The sequence below is a fragment of the Triturus cristatus genome, chromosome 9 (assembly GCF_964204655.1).
Source record: "Triturus cristatus chromosome 9, aTriCri1.1, whole genome shotgun sequence".
Classification (NCBI taxonomy): domain Eukaryota; kingdom Metazoa; phylum Chordata; class Amphibia; order Caudata; family Salamandridae; genus Triturus; species Triturus cristatus.
This window is the reverse complement of record NC_140592.1, coordinates 371,005,935-371,021,875: the sequence shown is the minus strand read 5'-3', so window position 1 is coordinate 371,021,875 and position 15,941 is coordinate 371,005,935. Positions and strand designations below refer to the sequence as shown.

The 15,941-nt window shown below is 43.0% G+C and overlaps 1 protein-coding gene across 1 annotated transcript in view; it reads right to left on the bottom strand.

The window, feature by feature from the left end:
• The window catches only part of BAP1 (BRCA1 associated deubiquitinase 1), a 196,315-nt gene extending 180,733 nt beyond the window's left edge, over nt 1-15,582 (bottom strand). Inside the window, exons 1-2 of the mRNA XM_085625184.1 lie at nt 15,389-15,582; nt 10,631-10,660 (exon numbers count right to left, since the gene is read on the bottom strand). Coding sequence (XP_085481310.1) covers nt 10,631-10,660; nt 15,389-15,425 — 67 coding nt within the window. The 5' untranslated portion in view covers nt 15,426-15,582. The remainder of the gene's footprint in view (nt 1-10,630; nt 10,661-15,388) is intronic.
• Between the last annotated feature and the right edge of the window lie 359 nt (nt 15,583-15,941).

Here is a 15,941-nt window from a genome sequence, read left to right as displayed (position 1 = left end):
GATGCTATTGTGGAATATTTGGAAATAAATAAAGGGTCAGTTCAATCCTGGGCCACTCTTTGGGAGGCCTTCAAAGCTTATTTACGGGGGTTCTGTATCTCTAAGCATGCTGGGGTGTTGAGAGATTTGTGACGCACGTTAGCTTGCATTGAACTCCTCCTGGAGTTAATTGACAGGGAGCCAGCTGGGCAGTCTGATCCAGCAAAGCACGGCCGCCGTTTGACACTCTTGACAGGATTTAGGGAAGCTGCTGAGCTTGAGGCACATTTTTTAAGTACATATACTATTGCATGGCACTATAGAGAGGGTGAGAGACCTGGCTGCACTTTAGCGAAGCTTCTGAGACCCCAGGCGGGACAATCATACATTGCCTCTCACCGCTACTCAAGTGGACAAACATTGACAGGCACCCCGGACTTGAATTATCTCCCCAACTCAATCGGGCTTTGTCCCTCACAGATCGACAGCTCGGAATCTGCGTACACTATTTGCGGTAATACACAGAATCTCGCAAGAAGCTCCGGCGGCTGCCGTTTTACTTGACACCGAAAAAGCCTTCGACTACTTGGAGTGGCCCTTTTTCTTGGCAGTTATGAGGAAGATGGGAATGTCTAAGGGGTTCATTGACCTCACTGCACTACTTTATACTTCACCCACTGCTAGGCTTAGGCTGAACGGCACCCTGTCCCCTCAGTTTGCTCTGAACCGCGGCATCAGACAGGGCTGCCAGCTTTCCACACTGCTTTTCATCATTCGCTGGACCCATTGGTCCGACGATTGCAGGAGCAGCACCTGCATAGGGGGCTTCAGTCCAATAGTGGCCCTCTTCTAATATCACTTTACGTCGATTACATTATTCTTTATGTTCGCCATCCTCAGGAGAATTTGGCACCGCAAATCCGATAGACCATCCGATTTGGTGGTTTCTCTGGACAGGGCATAAACTAGGGGAAATCAGAAATCTTTTCCCTATGCCGAGTGCTGTTAAGTGGGATTGTGAGTTTCCGCTGTCGAGGTGTGATGAGACGGCTAGATATTTGGGAATCCAGATCCATACGGAAACTGAACAGATTATTTTACTTAACTATGGCCCAGCATTACATACACTAGAGCAGCAGGTGGAACATTGGTTAAGGCTCCGTCTCTCGCTGGCTGGTCGAGTAGCAATGATAAATATGGTGGTCCTTCCCAAATTCTTATACCGGTTCCACAATATTTCCATTCCGCTACCCGACAGTTTCTTCCATTCTCTCCGTTCCCACCTCATCAGGCTTGTCTGGGTAGGTGGCAGGGCCAGAGTTAGTTGGGACACACTGACCTTAACATATGAAAGAGGAGGATTTGGGGTTCCCAATTTTCAGATTTATTATCTAGTAGCGCAGTGCAGCTTTGCGCATTCCTGGTACCACCCCGATGCACGGATTTCTTATACTAGGCCGGAGGCTGATTTAGTGCTCCCAGCTCCGTTAAGAATGGTATTACCACAGGGATTTCCCAGAGACCCCCGGGATATCCAAACAGTATCCATCACTAGCTGGTTCTGGCAGAAATCAGCGCGCGTGACAGGTGGGCGCACCCTATATTCCTCTGCGATCCCAATTTTTAATAACACATGGCTGCCAATTACTGAGGAAAAGCTGGTTCCACGCACACTCACCTCATATTCCTTAGATAAGATCGGGGACCTATTCCCGGAGGGTCATGTCTTCTCTAGAATAGAGGAAGGGAGGTTCAGCAAGGCATCTTTTCTGGATCAGTTCGTTTTCAGTAGGATTCGGAGGGCGCTCAGGGCACGGATTACTGAATTTCCTTTGGAGCCCGAGTCCTTCCCACCATGAACACTATTGATCACGAGCAACAGGGGTAGCCACCTGATCTCCAAATTATACAGATCATGTATGGCTTTAATCCCTAGTAAGGACACTAAGGTCCGGGAGGCATGGAAGCACAACCTGGGGCACCCGATACAGGAGTCTCACTGGTCCTTTTGTTGTACCCAGACCAAAGAGCATTCACTCAACAGCAGACACAAACGGATTCATTTTAAGTTCCAGTGGAGGGCATACATGTCCCCTGCGAAAATCAACTCTTTTGACCCAAACGGCCACACAGGTGCCCTAAGTGTGGAGTGCAGCAAGCTGATTTTGTTCATATGCCCTGAAACTGTGTTAAGATTGGGGATTACTGGAGAGCTATTTACACAACTGTATCGCAAATGATTCACCTTGATAAAGCCCCTACACCCGAGGTTGCTTTGTTGGGATATGTACACGACTTCCCTAAACAGCTGCGCAAATTCATTGCCATTGCTCTTTTACTTGCAAAGAAGGAGATAGCGCTCCGATGGGGCAGCAATGTCACCCCTACATCTAAAGATTGGCTTAATAGCCTCATATTATGAAACAAAAATTGTGACCTGTATGCAACAGCTCAGCCCCCTGCATCTACCCCAAAGGATATTTAGAGCCCCCTACAGAGCTACTTGCTTGACATCGGTTCTACCCCTACTTCACTGCAGCGGTGGGCCTGAACGGATGGGATCGCTGCCGGGTTGCTTACATGTTGTTAGTACAGTATTTAACGTATACACCGCCCCAACATCACAGTGCTTTGTGTCTGAGATCATATCGTCTCACACAATGAGCCCCTATACACTAAACGAAGGTGCTGCTATAATCATCATCGGGCACATAACGAGGATCAAAATCAATAGCTCCTTATGCACGCTTGTCCTCATATAATTTTTAAAAAGGAGGGGGGGTCCGTCCTTAAGATATTCATGCAAACGGAATTCTCATAGTGAACATTAAATATGGACAGGTTGGTTTATAAGAAAGGATGGAATTCATGATTAGTATTTAAACCCCGAGTGACCGTCCTTAGCCGGCATATCCATTTAGCTTCCATCGGTGTTAAAATGTTTTCCCCATTTCTTCCCCTTTCATTAACAGTGACTTGTTCTACCCCATGGAACCAGATGTGTGTACTGGTTGATTGGTCCTGTTGTATGTGCATTGCCATCGGATCTCTTTCATCCCTATGCTTGATTGCCCTGACATGCTCCTGTATACGTGTTTTAAGTTGTCTAATGCTACTGTCTATATAGATCTTGCACACCCAATGATGTAAATAGTTAAAGTTGTATTACAGTTCAAAACTTATCTTAGTATGTATTCTGTTTGTGTGTTATATCGGAATTTGGTGGTCCAGGATGAGACAATGAGCAGTTTCCACATGTGAAACAAGCATTTGCAATGCAATAGGTCTCGCATTTCCGCGAGTTTGAGCTATTGACATTGCAAATGACAATGCCTTTTATTTTTGTTTTTTAAACATAAATAAAGGGCATTGTCATTTACAATGCCAATAGCTTAAACTCGCGTAAATGCGAGACCTATTGCATTGCAAATGCTTGTTGAACTCAACATTGCATAAATAAACCCTCATGTTCATAAATACGCTGATTTTATAGAAGTACATGAATTGATTTGACTTGCATGGAATACTTGAGTGTTATACACTGGGGTATCTCTAGGCATTAACTGATCCTCCTCACCCTCACAGGACGGTTTGACACTATTTTCCTCAACTTGTTAGCATCCAACTAGCATGTTGAAAGAATAACCCTCATCCTCCACTTTGTCACTGCTACCTAAAAGATTTCACAAGTAAAGCTGTCATAATTTCTGTTCTGCTGAACCAATATCACCTATTAAGTCCCCCAAGCATTAGCTTTATTTCCCTTCCTTTAACATCTACATCTTACCTCTTGCAAACATTTCAAGTGCTACAACCCAGGCTGCCACATGTATCCTGATGATATCCAAATTCACATTAAAGCATCCAAAGACAGTGCCATTTACCTAGATGTATATACTGTTCTAGGGCATCAACAACTGGATGAACTTGAATTGGGTTGAACTGAGGTCCTGTTTCTTGACACACTTGTTCCCATTTGACTGGCTACAATCTATCAGTTCCCCACTAACTCTCCCAAAATGTCAGGAATTTGAGTGTTGTTCTTAATGCCAACACATAAATGTTTCCTCAAGTGATGGATGTCTGAAATGTGTTCTACCATCTACATATCACAGGAACAGCGGTCCTGGTGCTGCTTCAAGGAAATATACGGATCCTCACAACTGTGATCTCAAAAATAGGCCAAAGAAATGGAATACATACAGGCCTCCCAGCCAATCCCTAGGTTAAGATGCAAAAAATCCAGAAATATGATCTCCGCTTAATCTTTGGCATTAAACTCTGACTGTATTACTCCAGGTCAGATAACCCTTCAAAAGCTCTCACTCAAGCTAAGTATAGAGTTTAAGACTGTAAGCCAGACTTGTGCATAGGACCGTCCATTGCTGTGCCCCATCCTACTTTGCCAATATATTGCTGCCTTGGCAACTGACCAGGTGCCTAATGCCAGTTGTCCAGAATGTTTTTTGGCTCAATTAGCATGGCTCGGTGAAAGGGCGTGCTTTCACTTCAAACTGCGTTTAAAGTGAAAGCACCCTGTGTTTAAAGTGCAGTGCATGCGCATGGCGGCGTGCATTCGCTTCAGTTTAAAGTGAAAGCACGCCGTCTTTAAAGTGCACGCGTGCGCGCATTCACTTTAAACTGCGTTTAAAGTGAAGGCATGTGTGAAGATGGTGGCGGACTGTTCACTGTCCTTACATGCACGCACATGCTGTTAGCGTTGGACAAATGGCGAGAGCAGCCATCTTTGTCCATCCCTACGCGTGCATGTAAGGCTTTGGGAGAATCGATTGCAAAAGGTCCTCTCTGGCGAGTGCAACGCATGCGCTGCTTTCGCCAGGCGAGACCTAAAAGCCATTAGGTTTTGCCAATAACCGAGTTGCAGTACTACTCTCATCCTTGTTAGACTTCACATAACCTGGGCATAAGGTTTCTTTGATCGTGGTGCCCCTGCGATAAACCACACATGACTAGTGTGGTACAATACCCTTTGGCAACACAGACTCCAGGATGTGTCAATTCCTACGTAAGATGTCATAAATATGATTGCTGTACATGTTATGTTGTGTGATAAAGATGGTCTCACTATGTTTGGGGGATGTTTTGCTTACCTTCCCTATTGACCACAAGAGTGTCCTTCCAGTTTAGTTTCATTGCTCTTGCCTCTGCTTTATTTAAACTGAGATGGTTGTAACCTCGTTCTCTAAAGTCATGTTTGATATTTTGTAAACTTTTATGGAAATTCTGTTCCTGACTATAATTTCGTCGAGCTCGAACCATTTTGCCATATGGTATGGCATCCATGGTGGACTTAAGGTGAGCACTGGTGCCATGAAGCACACTATTGCATGCCGTCTGTTTTTTTAAGGTGTCACTATGGAAAGCTCCATTTTACACATAGTCATGGGTCCAAAAAATCTATTTCAGATCTATTTTGTTTCAAAGTGAGTTTTACATTAAATCTATTGTTGTTCAGATAAGGATGGTATGATTGAAGATATTCTACAGACCCATTCCAAATCATTAGGACCTCAACCGATAGAATATTATATTGTTAGTCCAGTTACATGTGCCTGGACCCCAGGCATGCTCCACCTTATACAAACCCATGAACAGATTTGCATAAGATGGAGCAAACCTGGACCACAGGGATGTTCCCTGTTCTGAAGATACCAATCCCCATCATGAAGAAAGATATTCTTTGTTAATATGATCTCTGCCATCTCTAGAAGCATAAAAGTATGTTCCAGATGACTTGCATTCCGTTTGAACAAATAAACTTTAGTGCTTCTAAACTACAGTCCATTCTTATACATTTATATAGACTTTTCACGTCCATTGTTACAAATAGAAATTCATCACTCTCCCATTGAAAGTCCTCAAGTTTACATAAAAAATCCTGGCTATCCCTTAGCTATGACGGGAGGTTCTTTACATGGGTTTGAAGAACCCATCCACATATTTTGCTAAACGCTCAGTGAAAGATCCATTGCCAAAAATAATTGGCGTTCCGGTCGGAAATTCTGTTGTTTTATGCATTTGGGGCAGAATATAAATATAGAGGTATCTTGAGTGACTGGTCTGGAGGCACTGACATTCTTGGTCATTAAGAAGCCATGTCTCGTGCCAGTCCCTTAATTGCGCTTTTTTATAATTTTCAATGTCTGGGACTGGATTTACCCGTAGTTTCTCCTAGCATGTAGGGTAAGATAGCAGTCTTTCAAGTTCACACAGATAGGTGCCGATTCCGATCCTGGAGAAATTTTCCCCGTACAAATCGTATCCGGATTTTTTTTCGTACGAATCGTACAAGTACCGTACAAACTGGCAAGTACGATTCGTATGGGAAAAAATACATACGAATCGCATTGGGAAAATTCCCCGAAACGTCCTCGGGTCGGGAAAAGTGTCCGACACGTCCCCGGACGATTTTCCGTACGAATCGTAAAACTGAAGTCCGAGCGCGCAAGTATGATCCGTCCCGTGCGTCCGATTGTACAACCGTATGGAAAAAACACCGTACGGAGCGAACTTCTATAGCAACCATGGAGACATGTGCCCGCATACGCGCCTTCCCCCCCCCAGCCCCAGTATGTACGTGCCGTCCCCCCACCCGTGTATGTACACCCGTGAATGTACACCCGTGTATGTACGAGACGTACCCCCACCCGTGAATGTACACCCGTGTATTACACCCGTGTATGTACGAGACGTACCCTCACCAGTGTATGTACGGTGCGGACCCCCAGCGCTGGGGGTCCGCACCGTACATACACGGGTGGGGGTACGTCTCGTACATACACGGGTGTACATACACGGGTGGGGGTACGTCTCGTACATACACGGGTGTACATACACGGGTGTACATTCAAGGGTGGGGGTACGTCTCGTACATACACGGGTGTACATACACAGGTGTACATACACGGGTGTACATTCACGGGTGGGGGTACGTCTCGTACATACACGGGGGGTCTGGGGGGGGGGGGGGGAACGGCACATACATACGGGGGCTGGGGGGGGCGGCGTGTACCGGGCCCCCTATACCACTCGCATCGCGGCGTACTTACCTTTTCCGGCACTTTTTGGGTGCCGTAAAAATATTGCCGTCCGGACTGCTGTTGGTACGAATCGTACTTGCTGGTACGTAAAAACATGCCTAACTCCGTCCGGACGTCACGTCCGCGGTGTCCCGGATCACATTCGTATGTATTTTACTGTCGGTCGGTGTTTTGTCCGACTCGTACGGAAATGGTGTTTCCATACGAATCGTACTTGCAAGTTTGTAGGGTTTTTTTCCCGGGTACGAGTCGGACGGAGAAAACGCTCCGACCGACGGTTCGTACCCGGTTTTTCCAGGATCGGAATCGGCACCATAGTTTTCCTTGTTAATCAGGACACTGTTCCGCCCCTTACCTGCTACTCGTATCACAATATTTTTGTCAACCCTCAAGTCATGCAATATATCCTTTTTGTTTTATAGATTATGATGTTTGCATTTACTGATATTATGGTGGGAATCTTCCAATTTGTACAGTTCCGCAGTCACTCTCCGATAAAGCTCATCTATTGCAGTATCTTGGCACTGGGAGGTATGTGTATGCCAAATATACATGCATGTCTTGGAGTGATGATAGGACTTCCTAATTGGACAGAGATTTTTTGGGAAATAAATAAACTAGGTATCTGTGGTCCTTAGGCGTTAGCAACACACTATAGTGCATAAATTGTGGGATGTTTCTTTAATCCATGAAAGTATGTCAATTGTTATTTTAAAACACGCAAAACAACGCGATTTGTTGCGATGTACAAAAAAAGAAAAAATGAATGTGTGTTAAGGAAATGTTCTCAGAAATAGATCTACAAGAATGCAAGCCATGGTATAACTATGAATTATTGATACATTCATCATGTAGAATCGAAATGCAAATCAAATACCGTTTGTTCAAATCTAATTTGGGACAAACAGAAAAAGAATTAAAATTTAGCCTCGGACACCATGGAAGGATGCTGTTGCATAAAATGAATTAATTAACAGATGGGATGTATATAATGGATGATCTATTGAGAAAGATTGATCAAGGTTTGAAAATGTAGGATTACAAAATTGGTATGGTAGTATGTGTGAAACTGTGGTTTTATTTGTAAGTTCACAATTTTGTGAATTGATTTTAATTATGTGTGTGTATTGTATGTATTTTGTATCCCTGAAGATGTCTCATGTAAAGGATGAAACACATTGGCTACATTGAGAAAGTAAATTTTAAGAAAATTTAAATAAAGAAATTCCTTTAAAAAAAAAAAAAGATCTACATGTGAATGAAGTCTATGCATCCTTTGATTCAATTGGTAAACATCATATGTTTAAAAATTGAAAATTATGCGTGCTGATCATTCTTGACCAATAGTAGTTTATGCTTAGTCCTGAAGAAGCTTTCTATTATGTACATATTCCAGCGAAACACGTCGATGTATTGTGTACTAAACCTGTTCAACATTGAAATACAACAGATGATTATTATTCTGAAACATCATGCACCTTGCTTAAATTATAACAGATTAGTTTAATTGGAATAGACATACGTGTGTTATCTTACTCGTTTCTCTCCTCTTATTTCTTTCTTCCACTTTTCAAATTTTATTTCCTTTCTGCCATAATATGGGGAGATATATATATATATATATATATACATAGTTATGTTTCGAATCATAGTTATGTTTCGAATCAATGTGAAGTCAATGTTTTTTAACTTTTTTTATGTCAATAGGATTACCAAATAAATCTTGACTTTTTTTATATGTGTGATTTATAAAATGAATACTGTACTGATGAACAAGTCATTAAAGCTCTCTCCATTTTGACACTTATGTGGTACTGGTTTTAATTGTAGATGCGGAGTTAGGTACCAAGCTTGATGACAGCTTGAGCAAGTGATGGAGGAACATACAAGTATGGACTATAGACTTCCCAAAGGGAGACTTCTTTTTACTGTCATCACAATCCCTCCAAGTGATCTTGCTCAAAGTGATCCTGCTCAAAGCGATGCTGCTTTGAGTAACATCACGTGGAGGAATTGTATGCTGTGCTCACAATCGTATGAAAATCCTGCTCAATACTAACCCTCCAAAGAGAAATTCTTATACAAAATGGTCAAACTCCAATGTTGTGTTCTACGTCAGCCCTGGCATTCTCCAAATATCCTATTTGTGCCTCCCCCAAACTTATTTTTTTCTAAGAGTTTTAATGCCTTAACAGAACCAGCTCAGAGATGTGACAACAGTCCCTCCCTTCATCAATAACCCTAGCCATATGGGCCAGTACAATAATAAGTTGCCCAAGTCAGGCTTTCAAGTTCCTTAATGCCATCAAATAATGCATCGCCTTTCTGGTTATTTCCAAAAACTGAATATTTTCCTTCATTTAATACACTAACTCTGTTGGTAAGAGCAAAGGAGAGGTAATGCTCTTTTCCCGTTGGTACTTTTTTTTTCTACACGCAAGACTTTCCGATGATGGATGCATGTCAATTGTGAGATTGGGTCAAATAAAAGCCCACTATAATTATCACACCATTCTTCTTGCACCTTGACTTTGCTTAGTACAATCACTGTATCTCAATGTATGCATACAGAGAACGCATTCTGAGGCAAATTCATCTGGGCTGCCTCAGGAGGGTGACCTGCAAGTAAGATTTGTTAATCTGAATGCCTTTGACTGTACCCACATTTTCAAACAAAGTTAGAAAAAAGCACTGCATTTATTCCTCCAATCACCTATCCCAATCCACTCTGGAAGGCTCTACATACACAGATTAAATTGATTCTTTAAGGTCAACCACACTTCCTGAATTATGTACGAATGACTCTCAGATAGGTCCTCTGGCATTACTTTGCCTGCCTCAAAGCGTGTCCATGTCCCATCTATGGTATGTCAGAGATGTAAAGCATCTCCTTTTTCCTGTAACTTCTTGTCATCTAGTATCAGACGTGCTGTTGAGGATCCAACACATAAAAACTCTTGAGTCTACAGAGCCTGTGTCAGCCAAAACACTGTTCTCATAAATTGTTCTACTTTTGCTAAACTATCCACAATGGGTACACGGCATGCTTGGTTGTCACCCTTGCCCTTTTGCTAGCCATCTACAACAGCTGGATGACCAAAGGATTGTGGTGTAAATGTGTATACATCAATGTGCAAAATGCAGCTCCCTGGGGTTCCCCAAAGATATGTGCCTTCTCCAGACCAACTTAACATACCTCGAAGGTGACCACTGCCATATCCTGTATAAGTGCTAAGGTCTCAAAGCAGTTTTTCTGATCCTGCAAGATGGCCACCACATCCCCTCCTGCATAGTGAGCAAAACAAATATGAACCTTTCGAGGCATTACAGATGATGCCAGACCTGGCTGCAAAGGTTCACCGGGCAAATAGGTAGGTGACCTTTAATCACCGAGATATGGAGTGTCAGGAATTAACATGTTCTTCCCCTTGGTTTGAAGTGCATTCTTCTAACAAGCAGTCACACAGTAAACCTATTCGCTACCATGCTCTTGTCCGATGAGAAAACCTGCTCCAAAATGGTATCTTGATCACCAAACCTAAAGGGATCCTGATAAGCATTACCAGTAGTCTTGTGGAACTCATACTTACCAAAGTCTTCAACTAAAAGTGTGAATAGACCTAAAAGGACAAACAAAAAGGTTAATAAGAATCTGAAATTAAACAGTTACCTGTTAACACACCAGCATCTTAAAGTCTACCAGTACTTGTACTTTGTGCCATAGGCACACTAATGCACATGCTAAAAAGGGCACTGAGAATGAAAAAAGGGTATTAGGAAGGAAAAAGCATTTAAATGGGATACAAATCACAAGAGGCAAAGCAAAATACCTAGAGAAATGATACAGGCACATAAAGAGCATGAGTGGTAGAAAGGATGGACCTACACCATAAGGAATATATTGATGGACAAACAGGGTGTAAGCCATTTCAAGCAAGAAACTGCATGAGGAGGACAAAGGTACGATGGACACATAGCAGCACAGAATGGGGACCAGTGATAGTCGGAAGACAAAACAAAAGCAATAGGTATGGGTAAGAGGCAGAGGTTAATGAAATATGGTCAAGTGACAGAAAGAATGTGCAAGCAATGGGTAGGCAGAGAGGGCGGATTGAGAATCGGGGGAGAGCAGTGCAGAAAGAGTGCAAGAAATGGCTCGGAAGACAGACGGTGCAAGTTAAGACTAGGTGCTGAAGAAAGTACAAGAAACTTTTAGGACGGATAGAGGAAACAAAAGGGGGACAAGAAGAGAAACATGAACAGAAACAAGATGCAACAGATTGCTAAGTGAACAAAACAAGTAACATAGGCATGTCAAATAGATCACGAAGAAGGGAGATGTGGGTAAGAGACAAAAAGGAAATGTGGTTTTGCTGGCAAGAAGAAAAGTACATAAGCTAGCAGGATAAGGGTAGGCAGATCGGTTCAGAGGATAGAACAGAAGGAACGATGAATAAAACATTGCAACTGAGAATCTAAAGCGTCCATGGGTGGTAAGGAAGGATACAAAATGATGGAAGGAGGCATTGCTTGAAAGATGTAAAAGAACAGAAAGTAGGCATGGGCTAAACCAGTGTTGGAAAAGACAAAAGGAATCTCCTTAGCAACAGCTATTGGCTTTGCCAATGTGTTTTAGACATGTTGTACACCAGCATGGCTACTGTTCACTATGGCTTAATGTTAGTGGCGTAGATGAGATTGCCATGGAGTGGTCTAGAGTGTTGTGACAGAGTGGAGTGTCATGGAGAGAGTAGAGGGGTGTGTCCTAGAGTGAAGTAGCATAGAGCGGAGTGGTGTACAGTGGAGTAAAGTGGCATGGAGAGACATAGAGGGAGTTGAGTATAGTGGACTAGAGTTGAGGAGTTGCATAGAGTGTTGTAGAGAAGAGTACAGTGTTTTGGAGTTTCGTAGAGAGGAGTGTCTTACAGTTGAGTGTCATAGAGAGAGTTGTACAGAGTGGAGAAAAATGTTGTGGCATAGAGTGGAGTAGATTGTTGTACAGTGGAACGGTCTAGAGTGGAGTAGTCACAAAATTAAGTCACAGTGTCATGGAAGGAAACAAGTGTCTTCTCCTCGATGCAGCTTCACTCACTGATTTCCAGCATGTAAAAATAAAGCTCAGTGTCGCTGGGGCTGCGGACACATCTTCACTTCCTCCTGTGCAGGTGCTGCAGAGCAACACAGCGACCAAAGACCATCCCACTTACCAGGTAACACCAGGTAACTGCATCAACAATAAACATCCAATGGACAAAAACCTAACTTCACCCATCCCTGACATATCACAAATAAAGCTGTCCATATTGACATCTAAATCCTCATCTAAATCCTACATCTATTGCCACTTCACATCCTGCAGTCTCAGATATTGGCCCCCTTCTGACACGCTTTCTGTCCAAGACACCTACTTATATTGATAAGGGCATACACTTCCATTGAAATTCAGCAGTCCTGCAAATTCAATTCCCTCCCACGCATGTTCTTTTGGGATCCTCTTACATAAGGGTTATCTTTCCTCAAGAGGTGTCTCACAGACCAGGACACTGGCTCTGAATGCAGGTCCTTAGGCATTTTGATAACAATGAGGTGCCATGAAACCAAGTAAGTTGTGTCGATGGGTGGTGTGTATTTAGGCACTTAAGAATGACAACTTGATGCTACTATCCTCTGTTCCCAGAGAAACCATAGAGTGAAATAGCCAATTATGTGCTTCCATCCTCAACCACACCCTAGCACGCTTGCAAAACAGTGCAAATCTCATAAGGTGTAAGCAATGGATGCCTTACCAGAACTGTCACATCAGCAGCACAGGGTCAACTCATGTGTACCGACAGTCTACAGAAGGCTGCCATAAGTCTGAGAGTGACAGCGCATGATCCTTAGCTCCCTACCGAAAACTTTCACTCAGACCCTGACTTGCCCAAGCTATTAATAAAATGATCAGTGTTTTGGATCCGGGCCCCTTCACTTCCAGGCTCTGCAAATACATTTAGCAATTAGGGTGAGGTAGCAGAAAGGGTATGTGTCTGAATTCTTCGCAAGCAAGGTTCGGGGACTCAACAAACACTGAGACAGGGAATGGAGTGACAATGAAATGGTGTAACCTACCCCAGCAAAGCACATAAACTGCGACAAGTAACGGATTAAGTCTGCAACAAGGAAATGACACTGTCTCCGAGATAACAAGCATTTGCAACGCAATAGGTCTTGCATTAGTGACTGTTTGAGCTATTGGCATTACAAATGAAACAAGCAAAAGTAAACCAGAAGGAGAGAGACTGTGGCGTAACCTCCACAACTGCTGACTTTGGACCTGGGGAACCGGGTTTGAGTCCCTGTATAACTGTGCAAATAAAAAATACAATGTAAATACATGACGCTTGTTGTGGTCACTAAAACAATGGCAGGAATGCCGTTTAAATAAAAAAAAAAATCCAGCAGGAGCAGCTGAGAGTTGTGCAGTCGGGCCGGCCAGAAGAAACCCTGAACGCGAGGGGGAGTGGGAGGATTGACGACAGGGGAAGCACCAAAAACAAAATGAACCTTGTGCGAAGCCTGTAAAAGTTTAAATAAACAAAAAAATAACATTCAGCGAAGTGCAGAATGTGCATCAGTGCAGAAGCACTGGTTAATGATTCGGGTGGGATCCTTTCAGCCTACGCAAGTAAAGATAACACGCACGAGCAGAGGCATGCCAACAACAAGAAAAGAGTGCTCATCAAGTCCTATAAATTAACATTTAACAGGGGCAGTCCTTGTGGGAGGTTACAAAAGTAGAAAGGACGCACTAGTAAGCATCTTAACCAAGGAAAAGTAGGCCTTTAGGAGGGACAGCAAGAGGAACCAATGAAAATGATGGGCGTTTTTTCAAGCCCATATCATAGATTCAGCATGTCTCGAAGAGACAGCGCAAGCACTGCCTAAGCGAGACCAAAAAATGGGACGAGTGATTGACACTGGAGGACTGATACTGGTATGTGTAATAAAACGAGAAGGACACATTACTCTCAACAGTAAGTTTATGTGGAAGTCAAAGGACACCCTACCAGAAGAGGGGAAATCACCCTGCTTAGCCACTTTCAGGTCACCTCCAACTGCCAATATCGTCTAGCATGACACACTACACTCTTTGAACAGGGAGTCGAGGACGTGAGCACAAGATATAAACAATGCCACTTACTTCAACAACAACCAGCAAGCAACGTGTTAAACATGTCTAGGTACCAAACAGGAGCAAAAAGCCACAGTAAACAAACAACAGTAGTAAGAGGGTGCGAAGAGAGGCATGTGGAGGTGGATAAGCACGCAAGCAAGGACAATGCTGCTCCTTACCAGCTAATGATATTTAATATGCTTGGCCTAAATCTGGAGCTGCTCAAGCCACATTGTAATAAAATGGAAACAAATTGCGTTTTCCAGCTTCTGAAACTTAAACATATTCCCCAAACGTAGTAAAAAAAAAAAAGCGTAGCGTTGATAGGCATGACAATAAATTCGAGGCTACACTCATGCAATTTCCTCTATATAACTGTTGCCAAAAAACTCATAGAACGACTCTAAGCATTCTGTATGTAGCAATACGAGTATCTTCGCAGTTGGGTAAAGAAATCGTGTGTCATCCATCACCTTGAAGAGCTCTGCACCGGTTTCCGGTGGCAGACCATATTTATGTTTAAGGACATGTGCATTACTTTCAAGAGCTGACATGAAACGGCACCCAGCCATTTACTTTCTTAGGTTAAATTAGCATGCTCAGACCAGTGACTTGTGCCACAAATATAACTCTTGCTTTAATGTCATTAAATTCCAACTGAAAAGGAGGAGGTCGTCCTTTTGCTGTGTAGTACTTTATCATCTAAAAAAAAAAAAAAACACTACCCTTGGACGCCTGGGTCTCAGCCTAATTCTTAAACTTCAGACAAAAACTGAAGACTTGTTTAATCAGATAGGCAGTTTTAAAACCAAAGCCAGACGACCACTGGGACTGTAGGCACTTTAAAAAAGCTTCCAGCCAAATAGGACACATGAGAGAACAAAAGACGATACTCTAAGCTACGAGGGTGAAGAGATGATGGTCGAGTAGTGGTAAAAGGGGATAGGGACAAAAAGAGGGTAGGATGCCAGAACGTGCAACGGCGAGAAAACGGTAGCACTATTTGAAGTGAATGGGTTGAGAAGGAGGCAGAGTGTATTGTAGCAAGGCTTAGTTTCATGACTGCGGGAGAACTACTAAAACTGCGGTACTCTTCTTCTGGATAACAGCACCTGTCAAGAAGTGGTAATAAATGTGTACAGTGTTGAAAGCAAGCAACTATCTATCCCCTGTTCCATTTGCTCTCTCAGCTCACCAGGGTCGCTCTCCAGCTCCAGCCAGCCTTTATTCATCTTCCTGCTGAGGGCTCCGCGCCATCTCCAGCCCGCGCGCAACCCTCCCCACCCCGGGTTTTCTCTCTCCCGGGTTGTAGTTCTTTCACCTCACCGGGGATAGTGTTTCGGTAAAATTAAGAGAGTACTGGACAACGGTATTACGTCATCAAATGGGGACACAAACAGAGCGACGTACACTGGCGTATGGAAGAGGAGACGTGGCCGCCATTTTGAAAGATTCAAGCTTCCTAACTTGCACAGTCTCTTTTAAGGTAAAACTAAATAGGCAGATCGTTATTTCTTACATTTGTATTTCCCTATGTGATACATAATTATTTTATAACTTGAATTCTAAACCAAACGGTATGTTTTATTAAATGTGTCTTTCTAATTTACACTTTATATTACGATTAGTAATTATTACGAAAAGTAGCAAGACATGTCTAATAATTAAACTGTTTTCACACACTTTGTTAAAGTTAACCTGAAAGGCCCTTTTCTGATTATGACCAAGCACAGTAAGAATGATGTAGT